At 35.7% G+C, this 19,609-nt stretch overlaps 1 protein-coding gene across 29 annotated transcripts in view; it reads right to left on the minus strand.

Annotated features, from left to right (window-relative positions):
* RIMS2 (regulating synaptic membrane exocytosis 2) overlaps nucleotides 1-19,609 on the minus strand; it is a gene marked incomplete at both ends in the record, with an annotated part of 502,005 nt that overhangs the window by 90,352 nt on the left and 392,044 nt on the right. For 5 of the 29 annotated variants that reach the window (XM_082312755.1, XM_082312740.1, XM_082312729.1 and 2 more), the window contains 2 exons: nucleotides 7,889-7,989; nucleotides 13,125-13,160. The exons of 21 other annotated variants lie outside the window; for them this stretch is intronic. In XM_082312755.1, coding sequence (XP_082168881.1) covers nucleotides 7,889-7,989; nucleotides 13,125-13,160 — 137 coding nt within the window. The remainder of the gene's footprint in view (nucleotides 1-7,888; nucleotides 7,990-13,124; nucleotides 13,161-19,609) is intronic. 3 more of the 29 variants (XM_082312754.1, XM_082312738.1, XM_082312752.1) reach the window with 2 other exon arrangements.

Genomic DNA, 19,609 nt, shown 5'->3' on the forward strand with positions numbered 1-19,609 from the left:
AAGGCTGATAAACTGGCAAATTTTCCACTGATAACTTTGGGGCTGCTATCAAAGAAAATCAACCCACTTAGTAAAGAGAAGCACTTCCAGAGACCGAACTGAAGAAAACATCCACACGGCTACACAGGCCTCATCATTATAGTCAGAATTGCAAATGATAACACTAAACTCTGGGGGAATCCTCGATCATATGCCCAGCTGAACCACCGGGAGCGGCTCTCTGGTGGCCGTTCCAGGAGTGCCTTCTCAAGCTGCTGCAGTACAGGAGAGCCGGGCAGGGCAGGAGGCGCGCGAGGCGAGGGGCCAGCCAGCTCTTCTGCCTCCGAGTCCGATAGTGCTCGGTGGCCTCTGAACCACCCCCTGTGAAGCAGACAGACAAAGGTCCTGCTTCTTCATTTCAAATCCTACACGTTTAAGCAAGCTCCGTGCGAGCACTGCACGGCAACTTCAGGTCTATCCTTTCTACTTGTGTGCCATGCTTTCCTTGATTTTTCAAGGTCAATAGCCTAGCAAATTGATCTAGCAAACATGTTTCCATCTAGCTGGAACAACTGCTCTACCCTTGTTACCTTTCAAATGTGAATAACGTCCTTTTTGCGCCTATTCTGCCTGGCACAGAATTAAGTAGCAGAAACTGCAGTCTGGTGTGATACATGTTATCATAGATTATTATTCTCATTTCTTGGAGCTCCCTGACTGTTGCAGCAATTCAATTAACTTTATATATTCTCTGTTTTTGAATGTCACACTTTGGCACTCAGATATTTAGTACATATTTCCCAGTTAATTTTCTTTCTTGTTTTCTGTAGATTTTCTCATTTATTAACAGCATAACATCAGTTTCAGTACATCTTAGATAATTATTTCTTAGATAAGAAATCTTAGATAATTATTTCTTATTATTTTCGCTATTTTATACATTAATTGTTACTCAGTTCAATAGCATCTTGGAACTTTACAGCTTAAATTCAGATAAGAACTGTAAACAGAAATAATTGAGTTTACTATGAAAAGACAGCCACTCGGAACCAAAACAGACTAACGGTTTAGCAATTCATGTGTCTATACAAAGCAGTTCTGAAAGGAAAAGAACATCTATTACAAAAAGGATAAAAAGAATTAAGATAACTCTGGCTAGATATTGGCTAAAACAGCACCCAGGTGATTTTTAAATGTGAGTATTAATGAAATGTTTACAATTACTTAATTGAATCTGGCTTTGATAGAAATCTTTTGATATACATTTTGATGTATATTTGACATATATGTGTTTGATAAAATAATTTTTTTCTGGAAAATATTTGCTTTTTGCAAAAGAATATTTAACTGCTGTAAAACTCGAGACTTTGCGTTACACTTCGTATTTTTTGTGTTTTTTTAAATGGAAAAATGTAATTTTCTGCTATTGAAATCCCTTTTTTTCCCAATAAACTCCAATAACTAATGAATATTCAGAGCCAAAGTAGACTGATGATTTTACTTTTTACTTTCAGGAGTCATTTTTTCTCTCTGAGATTCATTGTAAAATTATAAGGTACGTTAACAACATTTTATAATGTATTTAACCTCTGCTTTCTAGATATATGATTAGCAATAGAAGCTTACACAAAAACTAAGAAAATGGCTGACAACAGAAAGTATCTGCTGACAGATAAAGACAGCCAGTATCAGTCTACTTTCAGATGTTTATATTTCAGCCATAATCATGACATGTGAATGCAGTATTTGTGTTCACCACAGTATTATATTTAAGAATACCCTAAATCTCTAATAGAGACATGGATACTCAAGTTAAAAAATAAATCAGAAAAGCATCAAAACCAAAATAAATTAAAAGAGAGCTTGAATTAAATGAAAAAGAAAAATTACAGCAGCAGAAATCTTTTCTGAGAGTTTGCATATCATTGACTAAAGAAGAAAATACTAGAAATCACACTAATCCACATCTGTATTCAAAGCCACTAAATTACTTTTAACCTATCAGCAAAATACAGTTTGATAAAAATAGAAGTGAAAGAAGAGATGTTTTCTACACTACCATCTGTATATAGCTCAAATCTAGAATTCTGAATTTATTTCATCTGGCTGCATTTTTAAGTCTTATAATTGACCTTTAAATCCTAGGAACCAAAACTGCAACATCAGCAATTTATTCCACAAACTTTCATATATTAAAAATACAATAAAATACTTGATTGAAAATATAAATGCTATCAATCAGCACTATGGGCCAGAGAGATTCTCTCCGCCATTGAGTACTAAAATTCCTTACCTATCACAAATAAGCACAATTGATTAGGTAACCTGAGTGCTCACAGCCTTTTGAGAGTGACAGGACCTGTCCTTCCAGACCAGAAAGCTAGTTTAGCTATCAAGTTTCTTGTCCAAAAATAGAATTACTGACTTGTCCATAGGGAAGCACAAAAGCCATGGAACAGGTAATAACTAAGCAGTTTCTTCATATGGAAAATTCTTTGTTAGCCTAATTGATGCTTGGTTTATTTCCTGAAGCAAAGAGCTTATTGGTGTGGAGGTGGGGAAGGGGAAGACGAAGGGACCCGTAAAACTATGCACAGCTATTCCCATTTATAAGCCTATCAAATTCTGCTGGTTAGGCCCTTAGTTTTAGAGGTATTTTATAGAAATTAATTGCATGGGATATTTGTATGTGGTATTATTTGTGTTAATATTTGCCTTCTTAATTATTCTTCAGCATAGCTGCATTCTAATTATTTTGTCTTTCCAAGTTTTATCTAGATATCCAAAATTTTAAAATTTAAACTGGTATGTTAAAAAGAAATGCACACAAAACAGATTTCCAATTTCTGCACTGTTCTGAGGGAATATGGATATCTAACCTAGCCTCCATTTTTCATTCAATATTTTGAATATTTCTAATTACATCCTTAACAACAGAAGTTGTAAGAAACAATTATAGGGTCAAAGAGGTATATTCATAATTGTTATAAATTATCAAATTATTACTGGGCATATCATGATCTTCCCACAATTCCCAAACTCTAAGCTTAAATTTTCAAAAACAATTGCCAATTCAAACCAATATAAATCAACTACAGCTTATACACAGTGAGAATAACAAAGGTCTCATCATCCTGTTTGCTTGGATGTTTGTTCAACTCCTGCTCCACAAAAGTTTCAAGCAGAAAAGCGATAACTGTTTCTGCTAGCAATCTTTGCTGCTCTGTGTACTGCTCTGTTTTGATTTTTAAGGAGGAGACAAGGGCACCCCCAAAACACCATTAAACCAAATATTTCAATCAACAACACACGTCAAAGGATACCACATGTAGCTGTACCAATGACACAACTACTTACTGCAGGTTTCAGAGGGAAAAGGCAGTTCTTGGACACTTCTGCACATTGCGACAAGACTGAGAGTTAAGGAGATCTGCTTCTGATGTATTCAAACTCAGCCTCTTCTACCTCTAGTGTTACAGCTCTTACCTTTTGCACGTTCTCTCACACAGGTAACCCACAAGGTGGTACTTGATTCATTGCTGAATCAAAGTGTCTCAGTCTTGAAGAACTGCAGCTTTTCAGTGTCTGCATGCTCCAAGGGCATTTCAGCTGCATCTGTATTATTTAAATAAACTGAGTGCATGTTTAACTCTTCTTTTCCACAGCTTAATTTGTCTTGGTCTTGCTAATAGGTTAGAAGATCGCAAAGTAGCATGCTGGTATGCCTAATACTACTAGTCTCCTGCACCAAACACAGGGAATTATGCTGATATTTTTATGATGCACAGTATCTTGCAAATCTAAAACTTGAATTGTAGTTATTGATTAACAGGAACTGCAGTATTACATACATCCAATGATGTAGAAAGTTTCAGTCTTATGATCAATATGAATCATTAAAGGTGGAGTTGGAAAGTTGTCTTTGGTGTTCTGTGTTATTCTCTATTTGGTGTACTCTTTTCTACATTTGGCTAAATAATCTTGTCACCAGTTCTGAAAAAATTTCAGGTTTTATCTGATTTTTTACCTCTTTTACCCCAACTTTGTTCCTTGTTGCTCTAATATACTATATTCCTAATTACTACATTACTGACTATTACTAATTGCTATATTATATAACGGATTTCTCTGCCTTTTTGTAGGTCATTATTTTCTCCTAATAAAACAAATAAAAAGAGCCTCATGATACTTTGAGGTTTAAATGTGTGTCAGCTAGTTGCCAGTCTCTGTTTTACCTTTGTTCCTAAAGAAAATAATCTTTTTTCACTATTCTAACTCCTACATAAATCCAGCCCCCTTTAGTTCAGCATTCAACAATTTTAGTTACTCAGACTCTTTTGTAGTGGCTAATATAGCCTGAGTTGATGGAACTCTCTCTTGATTTTACATTGATTTCACATTGATTGCAAACACTTCTGGGGCTCCACATACAAGAAGTATTTTCTCTCTTTTTTCTCAGTGACAACAAAGCTTTTCAACTCTCCCTAGCTGATCCACTGGGCAGGCTCCAGCTATGGGGGCAAGGAGAGAGGAATGGCAGGATTCCTCGCACCCTTTATCCTTCATTTGTCAGCAGGGATTCCTGAATCTGAGCAGTGGTGGGAATGACCAGGGGAAGGAGTTACTCACCAAGCATAGTGCTATCGATTTGTTTGCCAGAAGAGCTAATGGCAGCAGCAGCAAGCAAGGCAGAGAGTTTCAGAGAGGTTTTAAGAGGTAGTTTGGGAATTGACTTCAGAAGCCAGATCAACCAAATGAGTCCAAAGTGAATCTAGCATGCTGGTCACTCCGCTTCTCTGGGCTCCCATCTTGGCCCTTCCCTCTTCACAGTGCATCTTGCTTAAACACTTAAGAACTGGAAAGCTTAGTTTTTACACAAAACAATAAACTCGTCCCAGAAAGATTCTTGAGGAATATTACATAAATCAGGCCAGTGTTGCAGACCGACAGTATGGTAAATGGCTGTTTTTTCCTCTGGTGAAACACTCTGTGCTACTGTGCTTTTTTTCTGTATTACCAGAACTCAGGTTTTCCTGCATGTCAGCTTCTACCAGCACTGCAATTCAGACTTTAATATATATCCTATTTAGTACAAGTCTACTAGTACTCAATATTCAGAAATAAATAGTTGTTCCAATACCAGAAATATTTTTACCTAATCCTTAATGCCTACACTGTTTTTCCTCTCATCTCCTTAGTTGTAAATATGTTTACAGGAAAATCAAATACATTGCTTGCTTTTCTTATGTCTGTGCTGAAACTGTACTTAAGCAGCTTCTGCATTTAAGGAAATATAAATCTTTTACACAATATATTACCTGCCAAACTCACGTATACGAAATATTATGGAAGCAGAATACTTTGTTTTCCAAAAATAATGAGGCATGTATATGAATAATAAAAATACAATCTGCAATTTTATCGGTCATGAGGAAAAAATATAAGGGAAAATAAATTTCATATTTCAGCAGCTTCTAAGAATACAGATGTCTGGAAGTAAACTTTTCTCACAAGCTTCCTAATGTATGACTATGCACCATAGAAGTGTATGTACCTTCCTTTAAAGCCTCTAGTACTGAATGCCAGAGGTAGAACAAAACTAGAGAGGCATAATACAGGATGCCTATTTTAATATTTAATATAACTTCTACTGTTATACCTTTCGCTTTCTCAGCAAGGAAATATATTTTTTCTTAAAGTAGTCATGATGAACATAACAGTTGCTGTTGACTTCTATTTAAAGAAAGACATAGAACAGAAATGTAAAAGAAAATTCCATGTGCTAGCTTTCCTGCATGTCATTTAATGCCTAGTTAACGACATTTTTCTCAGGCATAGCACACTTGACTGCCTGCTTGTGCCAGTTGACAGATTTAAAAAATCAAAGTCACTGTATAGTACACAGAACATGAGATTTCAGTCAGCATTTGACATATGTGTTTCAGTTCATGATTCCAGAAGAATTTTTGTAGAAACCAGGTAGATAAATTATACTTACTCATCTTCTGTCTCTAGATAATATAGGCACTTAATTAAGGGGAATTGAAGCAGTGGTAGTAAAAAAGTGAAGACAGAACTCTCATATGGTTTATGGAGTTGTTGTTCTCATATGGCTTTAAAACTACATAATTTTAAGAATGCATTTCAAATTAATACATATATGTGAATATTCAGTGGCTAGTTCCACAAGTTCATTGACAGAATAAATTATTCATTTTAAAATACTGAAACTACACTTTGGCAGAAGAGTAAATTAACTGTTTATTTCTGGAGACGATTTGTCTGATGTGTGCAATAAATAAATAACCATTTTCATAAAATAATTTCATTTATAATTTTCCTCTCTAATACATTCCAATAATACTGAAGATAAAATTTTAATAAAAAGGTAAAAGATGTATAGTGAGGCCCAATAATATGATGCGGGTGAAATGGAAAAAACAAGGGTAGGAAATGTTTCCTTAGGTAGTTATATTCTAACCAGCTCCTTCATATGAGAGCCCATTTATTCACTTTACTCCATACCAGTCCTACTTCTGACTCAAATTTCAGTCCATCATTGAGGGAGCAGGAAAATTAGCAGTATAAGTCTGGTTATACATACAATACATAAAGTCATATTTCTGTGGTACATACAATCATAACACTTGTGAGGAGGTCTGCTCACAGTATTACGCTCATCTCTAGAAGGTAACACCTTTCAAAACCGAAAATATAGACACGTGAAAATAATTTTGCCGTAAGTGTCAACATAAAACAAGCATCTAAACATGACAGTATACCAAGTCCCTCCTACATGTTAATAAAAATACTTATGCCTTCTGTAGTAAGAACTACATTTGTAAAATATCCAAATAATCATGCAGCACATCTACAGAGTTTTTAAGTATTTTAAGCCATTTTCACAGTTTTCTTTTTGCTTTGTCAATTCTAACTATTATTTTCATTAATAATGTTTTCCTTTTTGTCATGGGCTTCACTAGAGTTCTTCCTCTATTTTCCCCCAATGAAATGTGCATTCTAGAAAGTAATTATATCAAGTATATTAGTCTATATTATCTGCAAAACTAATAATACTTAATAAATTTGATTATTTCTTTTTCTTCAAATATTAAATGGCTCAGTTTACAGTAACTTTGCCAATCCTTGGAACAAGGAACTACATCCTGGAAATAAAAGTCTAAACCAGACTTCTCTTCCTCAGCTATCTTTTATAGGTCAGAAGTCTCGTGTTTCCCACTTACAATCTGACCTCAATTAATGAAGTTTTTTAGAGGACACTAAATTATTTTTGTATAATAGAAGTTTAAATTGAAAATATCTTGATTATTTTAATTAACACACTGTATATGACATGACCCTGTTCCAGATAGCAGAAAATTTTGGATAGTATACTTGGAGCTATACTACAATGAAATGATTCAGATTTTTGGCAAATTGCCACAGCTGGGGTGGAAGCTTGTGTTGATGCATGAAATACTTTTCTAAAAGCTAAACTGCCACTATTAAGCTAAGTAACACTACATCTTTCAGTTTTCAATAGATCACGATAACCCTGTGTTCAACTATATGAAAGCCATAAACAGGTTTCAATAGCTCTCAATCCATCTGTCACTCAATAAACCTCCTTTTTCCTTCTCTTTGAGCTTTTAAATCATGGCCCTATTGTTCATTCCAATGGATAATTACACTGCCACTTTTATTTGATTTAACTGATCCTTCTTAAATTTTAGTAATCAAGAACACTCTGTGTTAAGGGTTGTGCTGCACGTTTCCAATAATTTTGTTATAGACACACAAGAAACTTTTACTGAAGAAACAACCTCCCACTCATCTATTACTTTCTAAAAGGATATTCGGTATTTTAGTTTAGCATATTTTGTTGCTTTTCAAAACAAAACTCCCTTGCCTTAGAATGATAATCTTGTTCCAGCCTGGAATCTGATCCTGCTACCTGTTTGTACTTGCTCAATTTCATTTGGCGATTCCTCTCTTCTACATCCATTGCACCTGTGAAGTTAAAAAAAAAAAAAAAGAAAGAAAATAAATATACAAGCAGTCCTCAATTCCAAGTTTAAAGTTATGCTCATGGAAGTTTTAACAGAAAGAGATGAAATCTGATTTACTTAAATTACAGTGTATATATTTTAGTTTCTGAATGACAATTTTGCAGAAAAACAAAAAATTGTAAGAGCAGGAAAAGAGTAGATAAGTAAGTATTTCAGCAGAATCTTAGTAAGTAAGTGTTGCGTTCTCTACACAATTCAAATGAGACCAACTTTGTGGAAGAAACAAATGTAAATGGAATAGAATGTTTCCACAGAATAGTCTTTTACTGATTCAAAAATATTCAAGAGAAATTGAGTCTTTCATTTAAAAAAAAAAGGAATGCAAAGACAACCTGCTTATTTTGGGTGGAGATCCTGGTTCTGCATTTGTTATAGTGTGATACCAGCATTTTTGTACCAAATTACTAATCAAGTAACAACCACAGGCTGGCAGAGCTTCCATTTACCATTTGAGCATGTTCTTAGTATGCTCAAAACAATTTAAAGATGTATAAAGGAATGTTAAAGAGCCACCCAGTGGCATCACCGTATTACATTCTAATGACACACAACTTCAAGAATAATTTCAGGATTCACTCTTCTTGGACCAAATACATGATTAGTCTCAGTTAGGGATGGGTTGGGCATGATATGATATGACCTGGGCAGCAGCTGGTTTCAGCCAACTGGTACTGTTAACACCACAATTTACTATGTAAAATAATAAGGAAATAAGTACCAAAGCTGAGCTGGAAGACTGAGAAATAGAAAAATGAGAGGAAGACAACAGCCCGGAATTAAAAAAAAAGATTTTCAAACAAAATATAGTTCTCTATTATACACACACAGGCTTGATTCTCTTCCACTTTAACATGGTATAAATGAAGAGTAATTCATTATCCACTGAATGCTACAAAGCATTCATTTTGACTGACATTTGTCTTAAACTTTCCATAATTTTAACACAAAAGTTGTATAGGATTAAAATTTCAGAATCCCACTAATCGTAAATGGAAGTTTCTGTACATTATATATATTGAACAATCTGGACTTTTATTTATGGAACTGAGATGGGAATATTAGATTCCAGTGTACTATGTAAATCTGACTTAAACTCTACATTTCAGTTCTAAGTTGTAATCTAATAGTAAAGTGGGGCTTTGCACAGGGTCTCTGACCTATGTATTTTCTTTCTTCACCACAGTAATGGTAGTAGCACATACTGTGAGATAGACCTGCCAGCTAAATCTTGCGTCACTTTGCGGGAAATCTGGAAGGAAGAGGGTGAGAGGAAGAGGGAAGGGAATAAGGCTAACCCTCTGGCTTCTGATTTTTGTATTCAAACTCTCCATCTTTACTCCCTGGAAACAACATGAATGAAAAGCCTTCGTCAAAACTTTTAAGAGAAATTAAAATCAACAAAAATGAATGAAAAAGAAAAAACAGTGTTTTATAGGGAGAAACAAAATGAAAAAGACAGCAGCAGATGAAAATTCCTAAAATAAAGTATAGCTATTTTTTTCCTGTCACAGTTTTCCTCAACCATTATGGGCTCCAAAGAAATACCTGCCAATTTATCATTAAGAAGCAGTGATTTTTTTTAAGGATCTATTTTTAAAAGCTCTAAAGATATATTTTCTCTCTTGAAAACAAAAACTTTAAACTGGAAAATTATATTTTTTGTTTTTCAATGACAGAAGTAACATATGAGTGGTTTTGAAGTAAAACACTCTAACTTTTGCTTAAAGAAAGGAATCATCTTTTCCTGAAATCATAACATTCTGCAAATCCACTTGTCATTCTTCAGTAATGTAACAAAGGAGGTGTTTTTCACCAAAAAAGGAAATTTTGCCAGTTTTTCTTATGAAGATTTCTTATGAAATCATCACATATGTTCTTTTTCCCCAGATATTCTGCCAAATTTCAGGAAATTGCAAGAAGTGATGAAAAAACACCTCTTGAGCATAAATTAGAAATTTCACAATTACTTGTGAAAATATTCATTCTTATCTATGATCATTTCTCAAAGGGAAAGTTAGGTTTCCAATTGCTCATGGTCTGCAAAACCAAGCACTCTGAAATATGCAGTTGAAAAGGAAGTATAATGCATTAGCCCTCAGTGTGAGTCCTCTGTAGCAAAATAAGCAAAACTGGTAGCATATTTTAGTCTCAAGAGAAAAACAAGACAGCAAAATTTAGAAAAATAAAATAAATTTCCATAAAAGCTCACTAAAACAAAATCTAACTTGCTATGTATTTTTGAAACTGCCTTTAATAAGTTAATTCAATTACATGCAAAAAGAGGGAATCCTGAGGGCAATGGAAAATTCATAATGCAGAGGATCAGCTTTGGTTGTACTATGCATGGAGCTCACATGCAGAAAGAGTATGCAGGGTTACTGGCTGCCGCAGGCTAATCTTGATGTAACTAAAGCCAGATGCAGCTGTGATCCAGATGGGAGTAGGGAAGGTTGAGGGAGTGTCATGGCACTTCCCGTTCACGTGGTCCAACATGCATGCATGTCACATTAAGTGGTGGAAATGCAGGGCTATCAGCATCTCCACTTCTGCTGGCAAATTTATACTTAGCTGAAACCTATGTATGGGGGTTTAGCAGGAGCAGAAAGTACTTCCAGAGAGTTCAGAAACTGTCTGGGTGCATTAGGAAGCTTCAGCTCCTAACATGATTTTGGTAACCAGGGCTCAACATCAGTCCTATACTAAGGACTCCACTGTAATCAGGAGGTGTATATGGAGTGTGTGTAGACAAATCAGAACTAACTTGAATCTAACTATTAGTTATCAATAGTGGTGAAAATATAGGAGCATAAGCTTTCACACTGGTAGCACAAGGCTGACTTGAGTCCTTGTGTTATTCAGGTCCTTAGCTGGAGGCCAGCACAACACATTTTCAGGACTATAGAGAATGACACTATAACAATGAAAGCTACTTCTGATATACTTTCATGTACTGCCACGATGTACCAAAGTGTATGCAACCAAATTTTGGCCTGGCAAAAGTGCATTCATTTGTACACTTCTGCCTTAACTTCCTTCCAGAATTTTGCTTCTAGACAGTAGCTGTGCCTCCAACAGAAACAGCCAATGAGACACTCAAACTTCAGCCACAGGAACACAAAAAATTAAGGAAGGCTGATGGAAGAACAAAGCCTGATGTTGCTCATCAAACTCAACTGGGATCATTACATGGTAGGTAACACCTCAGAGTTTTGCTTATTTTGAATAACTCTCTAATGTTAAAAAACCCATGGCCTGAAGGTTAGCTCAGTAGGGTTTTCATCAGCACATTCCTGGCTGACAAAGAGCCAGCTGCTGAGTCAGTACCAGCCATTCTCCATATTTTTAGAAAAGCATGTGCTGAGGGAAAGCAGCACAACTACAGTGCAAACACAGTCCTGCAGTGCCAGAGTAAGGCACCGAAGTACGGTGCACAGCAACCCTGTAACCTGCCCTCAGAACCACGACGACTGACTGTAGTGAAAGACTAATTTGTGCCAGAGCTTAGCACTAGTGACTAAATTAAGTTAAGCCTTAGGCCACATGAATTGTACTTTAACCTTTGTTTTTATCTATGGAAATGTAACTGGTAGATAAGGAAGTATAAGTAAAACTTTAACTACAGGATATTCTGTAACAAAAGATAAGGAAATGTCTGAAGACACAGATATAAAGGGTGCCTGGAGGCTGTGGGAGCAAATCAGAAGAGAAGACCCCAGACACTGCGAACAGAATTGGAAGAGCAGAAGTGCAATCAGGAAATCAAGCGACCTATAGAGACTATAAAATCTAGTAACAATCAACTGGCAGGGCCCCTCTTCAGAGGCACCTAGCTCGAGCTTTAAATACTATCGCATATTAAATGTAGCAGAAGAAGGAACTCTGTTTGATTCTTTTATTAAAGCGGAACGTAGGGACAAGCCCTGTTGAGGTGGCATCGCGTAATTCCTATCATGGTCTAGGTGACGTCTGTTTAATTCCTACAACAGGACTCAGGGTAGGCACTAGAATCACTGCTCCAGCTTTGAATGCAAACCATTATTTTCATGTTTTAATTTGAAATAAGATAAGATTCAGCTACCTCACCATTAAAGCTTTCCTCATAACTGAAAACTAAATGTTTGTTTCATGCTAAAAATTTTAAGGGGCTGTAATCAGTAGTGTGGTTAATACCTGACTTTTTCTGACCTCAACTGCTCATAGAGTCACATTTTTACAATGAGATAAGCAATTAGTCAATTCAGCCTGGAGCTAAAGACTGTTATTTGCTCTTCAGGTCAACTATTGGTTACTCTCTAGGGTAAGACTCTTCAGTTGATAGCCTGTGGTCCACACCAGAGACAAAAGGGACAACAAAATGGCCTTATCACCCAGCTTAGCCTAAAGCAAACCTACCTACTTAAAAAATAAAAATAAAACCAGCTGGGAGCTGTGTTCTTTCATTCTTTCTTTCATTGACCTCTCCAATGGGAATTATTAAACTATTCTAACTACTATAGATGCTGGCAATGCTGATGTGTTTGGAGAAGGAGATTGCCGTACAGTGGGGTTTCTGGGGCACAGAGAGTAAAAGGGAAATCTGGGGTATGGAAGTAGAGTGGAGTTTCTCTTAAAATATTAGGACAGATTTAGTTTCAGTTAGGCATGGAGAAGAGGGATACAAAATTTTGGAGGCACAGCAGCTCAGGCATGGGGGAAAACTAGTGATGAGGGGACCACAGAAGCACTGAGATTTTGGAAGTCAGAAACCTGTAATAGAGAGGAAAAGGGCAGTGTGCAGGTGAGCACACTTTGTGCCTGGAGTGGGGAGGACAGAACAGAAGTCTCAAGGTGTATGAGAGCCTTCTTTAGCTGATTCTGGTCTCTTTCTTCCCATTTCTCACCCTAATTTGACTCCCTTAAAGCAAAGGAAACACATTTGGGGAAGCCCTTTCTTAGCTTCCATTTCCTAGTGTCTATTTTGAAATCCCCAAAATACATCAAAATTGTGATCCGACTCTATGGTACACATTTGCTTAAACATAATAGATCAAAGAATTTAAGGGCAAAAACATGAAAATATTTTGAATGTCACCCTACCTGTATCCCCATTCTCTGGATCTGCTTTCTTTTCTTCTATAAACAAATGAAAGCATTATGTAAAACAAAAAGAGGGGGAGAGAGAAAATGCAGAAATAATAATAAAAGTAATATAAATCATGCATTAAAAAGGAAAAATGAATAAAACCCACCAAATTAATTTAATTTGATGAGTTTAGTCAACCAACCAAGTATGGTGCTCTACATCCAGAGGCATATTCACTGCATGCTAGTGTATACATTTGTGCACTCTTATTGAAGACTTACTGGAGGGAACCCATGGGTATTTTGTGCACTTCCAGAATCATTAACATACTCAACACAAAAGAGAGCAAGGCAGGTGTCAGACATAGTTACTTTACAATTTCCTTGAATAGGATGACACAAAAATAAAAGTAAAAAATTTGCTTGTGCTGTATTTTTTATGCAGTGCACACACAATATGCAGTCTAATGGTTCAAGCATAAAAATTAAATGTGTCAGAATGGTTTTCAGTAATTACTTTAAATCTTCATTGGTTTAATCAATTCTCATGGCTTCTACAGGTTAAAAAGTTTAATAATGATATTACTGTAGGTTGTCTTAAGAGTTAAAAAATGATGAAGAACAAAAGACATTAACAGCAATACTCAGAACCCAGTTCATGCACATAAATCCAGCTAACTGATGCCAACAAATATTCTGAATGCATATCAAAGGTTGTAAATGGCTCAAGGCATTCTTCTGTCACAAAGAAATGAAAATACATTGGATCGCTATCAAATAGTTTGGCAGACCGTAAATACTGCACTCTGAAATCCAAGTTTGGTAATTAATGTGAAAGAATTTTAAGTCAAATGAAATTTACTTTAATTAGAAATACATTAACTTTTAAACAGACTCTCTGTTTCTTTTTCTTACTGTAAGACAAAATGATATTAAATTCAATTAAAACAACCCCATGAATATGGAGCAACAACCCCCAAGCTACAAACCAAAAATAGCATGTATTATTAGAATTAAATATTTTCCCAGAATTATTGGTTATTGAGGGTTGCTCACAAAAGTATGATCTACATTATAGTACACAGACTGAAGAGGGAAACAGAGCTACTATATTTTAAGGCAATACCAGTCTGTAGATGGGTATCAAAGCAGAGGATGAAGTCCTACTTAAAGAGAAATCATACTGGTGCAAGGTAGAAGTGTAATAAAGAAAAATATGCTCCTGCAGAGAGCATAAATAATGTGCCACACTTTGATAGGATCTGGCATCCCATCCTGTGTGGGATCAAGGTTGTTCTTCTGCTGGCAATTCCTAGTGGAACTGTTAGGCAAATTAATGGGAAACAGATATGGCAAGTCATAAGCCTACACTTTTGGAAATCAGTGGATACCAAATGGGTTCTTGAAACCTCTCAATTCCTTGACCTTTCCTGCCCCATATTGTACACAGATTATAAATAAAGCCTTTTGCATTCTTCTGCTTTGGCCTTTGGGTAGTCTGGCTTATATTATCTACGTGGGTTGTGGATATTGCTAGGATAATAGCAGAAAGAGAGAGAAAGTTGTGTTTGCTTTTTAAGCTTTCAATTTTATTTTTTTTTAATTGCTGTCACCAATATAAAAGCTACAAATAAAACACTGTCTTCTACTGCCTCATTACTTTCTAAAGCAGGAAGCAATTTGATAGCAATACCACTGATTCAACATAATGCAAAATAGATGAAAGCGAAGTAAGAGTCATTAAAATACCCTTGTGTTTAAGCTCAAACAGAATGATGACATTTCTAAGTTATTTCATACACATGGTGAAAAGAAATCTTTACTTTGCCTGAAATATCATCTTAATACAGAAATCTAATACTATATAGGATAACTTCTTTTTTAAAATGCCTAGAAGTCCATTCATCTGTATGTCTGGATGTCTTTCAACCATGAGTCTTTAAATAAAGACATTGTCAAAATAAGGGAAACTTGAAACCTGTCCGACTTTCACTTGTTCTTGCTCCATGTTTAAAAAGTGTATAGAAAAATATTTCCAAATTGACTTACAGAAAAGAATACCATAGTATTAGCAAGCATAAAATCCTGTTAGATTCTTGAATTTTAAAAGTGTAATTGAAGTGCTGTGACATCTATTACAAAATCTCTACAATAAATAAATCCCTTAGATTTTTACAAGAAAGGTCAGCATAGTGGATCCTACTCTCCAAACTGAGGTTTCAGTTGTATTGTGAAGAGCTGTCTGAAGAAGTACTAGAAAGAACAGAAGATTGAATTGAGAAAGCTCTCATTTGGGTGGGAAGCAGCAGAACTGAACAATATCGGTATTGTCCATTGACTAGATAAAACAATGCTAACTTCTCAACAGCAAAGATCTTCACAGCAGCTATGGGCCTAGTCATCACCTATTAAAAGAATTCAGAGCAGGTTCAGAATGTTGATACTAAAGTAATTAATGCTTTTGGTTCCTGCAGTTATTAGGTGCTCAAATCGAAAAAGCTGTAAAGAGCCTTAATGTCTCAAAAATGCTGAAAACCAATAAATCACTATGAGATAAGTGTAAAATGTCTCAAAGTGAATAATATAAAATGACAAAGTCACCAGTCATTCCTAAAAATCTTTGTCTATTTCTATTTACGTGATTTCTTCAATATCATCACGTTAGTCAATATTTTTCTACATTGCTTGAATTAACCTTGGTTTACAAAGTGAAAAGCATATACTGTGTCATTACTTCAATTTAAGAACTGAAGTTTTTCAAAATTAAACAATATTTGGAGAAAAAAATCGATGCTTTCATGAAGGAGACATTTCTGTACATTACTGAAAAAAACTATATTTTTTCCGATTAATCAGAATACAGATATATGGAAGTATATTGATGAAATATAGAGGTTAACTATAGGGATAGAGAGATTGAAATGCTGAAGATCCTCTCTCAAAACCTTCTTCCACCATCACAGTTGGCATTGCTATTATAATGACCACTGACATTTCATAAAATAGTAGACACAGCCACGTTCCCCTGGTCTTGTAATGGTCTATTCTTTCTAACAAGTACTAATATAGCTAATAGGTATCCAACAATCTAACACGTATCTGGAAGAAAAAATGAACAGAAAAGAATTCTAATCAAGAGACTGATACAAGAGCAGACTTAACAAGAACTAAAACTGATCTAAAATGTCCTTGATCAGCTATATTTTCTTGGAAACACCTTAACTCAATGAACTCTGCTGTTCTGATGGGAACTTGGAGGTGCCATGGCCAAAGCACCCTGGCAGGCTTCACCCACCTCACCCCAAGAAGTCCCGTGGAGCAGAGACCCCAAGTCCCTTGGAGCAGAACATGACCATCTCTGTACGTGTCTGAATAGAATAGCAGTTCCACAGAAGACGCAGGATAGCAGACTTCGCCCTAGCCATGGATACCGATGGCAGTGTTGAACAATTGCTCAAAAACTGCTGACTTCCTTGGGAGGATAAGGGGGAGCTTGATTCTGCGGCCTTAGGGTTACAGCTGGGAGGTGCTGGGCTTAATAGTCTTCCTCCCAGGAATTCTTCCTTCTCTCACAGCTGACTGCCTCAAACTTGAGGTTAGAGCCTGGTTCTCTCTTGAACGCTCTCTCCTGCACTGATTTTTAACTGTGCAGGGATCAGTTCAACAGGTTGGTTCAGGATAATACTTTCACCTGTGATCCGGAAGAAAGAGATTTGCTTCAGCTCAGCCTGAGGCCTAAAATAAACCTAATCTTCCTTGCTTTCAATGAAATAAATTGCAGCCTCCAACACTGGAGAATGTGCATCTTATTACAACAGACAGACATGGAACTCCGAGTTTAGGCATAAGATAGGACAATGACATAAAATGTTTTATGCTTCTATTTTTCATGTCTGCAAACACTTAAAATCAATATGACTAGTAATTATATTTATAGAGTGGATAAATTAGCTTCTGTACTTAAGTGCTTTATTGAAAATCGAGTCTGATTTTTCAACATAGTGCAAATTATTAAATGACATTTTATTTTTAAAATGTAATGCATACACAGGACCCTAACTTTTGGTAAGTATGGTTAAAAATGTTAGCCAAACTTCTTACTAGAGATTTCTCTTCAAATGCTATTTATGAGAATACAGGAAAATCAGTTTTATACTGAAAAAAATCTCTGAAACAATATTCTTATCAAAACAGGCAAAGAAAACAAAATTGTCTCTTAAAAGTGAAATCTAAAAGTTATTTTCTTTGAATCAAAACTTGCCAGTTAAAGGTCTTGCACTCAAAGAATTACATTTCGTCCTATTTCCAGAGCCATTCAATTCCAATTCTACCTCTAAGAAATTAGCTCTAAATTTTGTCATTCTGGCTGTCTACAGTGTGAAAAATATAACTGCCTAAATGCTACAGGCCTAGCAAAATATCAGGTGATGTGTGATAGAAATGTTTGCTAAATTTCGCTCCAGGGCTTTATGTCCAATGTGTGGCAAACATAAAAACGTTATTGTTGCAGCAAGCAAGGCCTTTCTAAGAAGTCTGTGATCCACACCACAGTCTGAATGAAAAGAATATGGCTGACACCTACAGAAATGTGGAACAAGAAAAAAAATAAAAGGTTGTTTAAGTGTTTTCATATTACAGTTTAAATGAGATTGAAATGTCAATTACTGTCCTTAAAAGGGAATGTTAGAATGAAGACAATTTCAGTTACCCAGCTTCCTAGTGGGGGAGCATGCCTTTGCGTTCCTGTTTTCTATTTGAGAATTGCTTGATGGTTTTGCCGGGGTTTTTTTCTTCTTGGCTTCAAACCTGAGACACTAAACAAAGACTGAAACCCGGGGGACATTTCTCACCAATTAAACAAATTTTTATCACAATGCTTAAACCATGTTAACAATGTTGCTTTGGATTATTTGCAGATTACATGGCACTGCTTAGTAAAAGAATTGAATAAAATGGTGTGGTGATCTAAGCTAGAAAGTTAAAGAATCTCTAGAATCACAGGTTCGTAAATTGACAGGGTCAGTTCAGGTCTTCATCACTAGGGACACATCAGTGCAGCTGGTAAAGGACAAAGGTCTTTTGAAGCAAGCTGGAAAGTTCTATTTTGCATGTTTATTAAAGTAATGATTAGGGTTATGACCAGCTTTTTTTATGATGTGTGGATCCTTTTCCAAAGTGATTTTTGCAGGGTACTCTGTGATGTTTGTCGTTGCTGCCTCATACAAAGGTGTACACACATTTTGGTGGTCTTTGAAAAATACTGAGCGCCCACATGGAAACAGGAAGAAAGAAAGAAGCAGTAAGATGAATATTAGCTAAAACACCATATATTGCTTCTCCAAAGAATTCTGGCACGTCCTTCCTATATGAATGAACATGCAATAGGATTTTGAAAATGTAAAAGAAAAATATCTGAGGGGTCAGTGGGCCCTTACATTCTGTACTCATAAAAATCCATTCAGATCAGCCATGCTATAAACTCGGCATTGTCTTCATGAAAGCCTGAGCGCAGTCTTATTGTTAAGCTCTCCAACATCCTGTTTGCCAAGCATGCAAGCTTCTCAGAGTTCCCACCACTGGTATACTCCCCAGTATAACCACAGAATATTTCACATTCTGATATAGCCACTTCAAAACATAGGCACAAGCACTTGATGATAACTATGCCTCTGCTTCCAGAAAAACAAACAGCTATTAACAGAGATTTTTCAGCCATCCCAAGAATGCATGACATCTTTTTTAGCACCTCAGTAACCAGAAATATGGGCAAAGATTTAACCAAAGAACACAAAAACAACAGTGGCGTATGCACCTGCATGTAAGACTGAGGAGAATTACAAATTCAACTAGAAAACTTTTACTGATAAAAAATATATACGTAATGCTATTCTGTCTTTTGCACAATTATGCTCTCATTTTTAATTATATAATCTGATATTTTTACTATTTTCCCTTCAGCAGACTGAAGATCAGCCTTTATTTACTTGGTTCAGTAGAGATGGCTATTTTGGGGGTTGGATTTTGAGACCTTTGGTTTCTGGTTTTAATTCTATTCAAAATTAAAAATAAGGACAAATAGCCTTGCAGCCATCCAATATGATACATCTATTAGCATGCTAAATGCCTTTAAACTGAATTTGGAGTTTACTGTCCCTTTGGTTTTGGTTGACCAAATACAGATTTAGAGTCTTTAAATGTCTCAGTCACAGTCTAAAGCATCAGATTTTAAATACGCCTATCAAACTAAATATCACAGAAGCCTTCCCAGATGCATAAGTCATTTAATCATATTTGTGCTAAAATGTTACAAAACACCATCCTGGTCTTTAAAAGAAAGCATGTCACTGAATACTGACTATAACAATAAGTGAAAAATAGAGGGGTGTCATGTTCTCTTTATAAAGGCTGAGTATATCACAGTAGATTCTCTCTCGGAAGGCTTGAGAAACCTCTCATGATACTGTAAGATAAAAACAAATCCAAATAACTGTGCTGCTTGT

The sequence above is a fragment of the Platalea leucorodia genome (genome assembly GCF_965183815.1).
Source record: "Platalea leucorodia genome assembly, chromosome: 1".
NCBI classification, from domain to species: Eukaryota; Metazoa; Chordata; class Aves; order Pelecaniformes; family Threskiornithidae; genus Platalea; species Platalea leucorodia.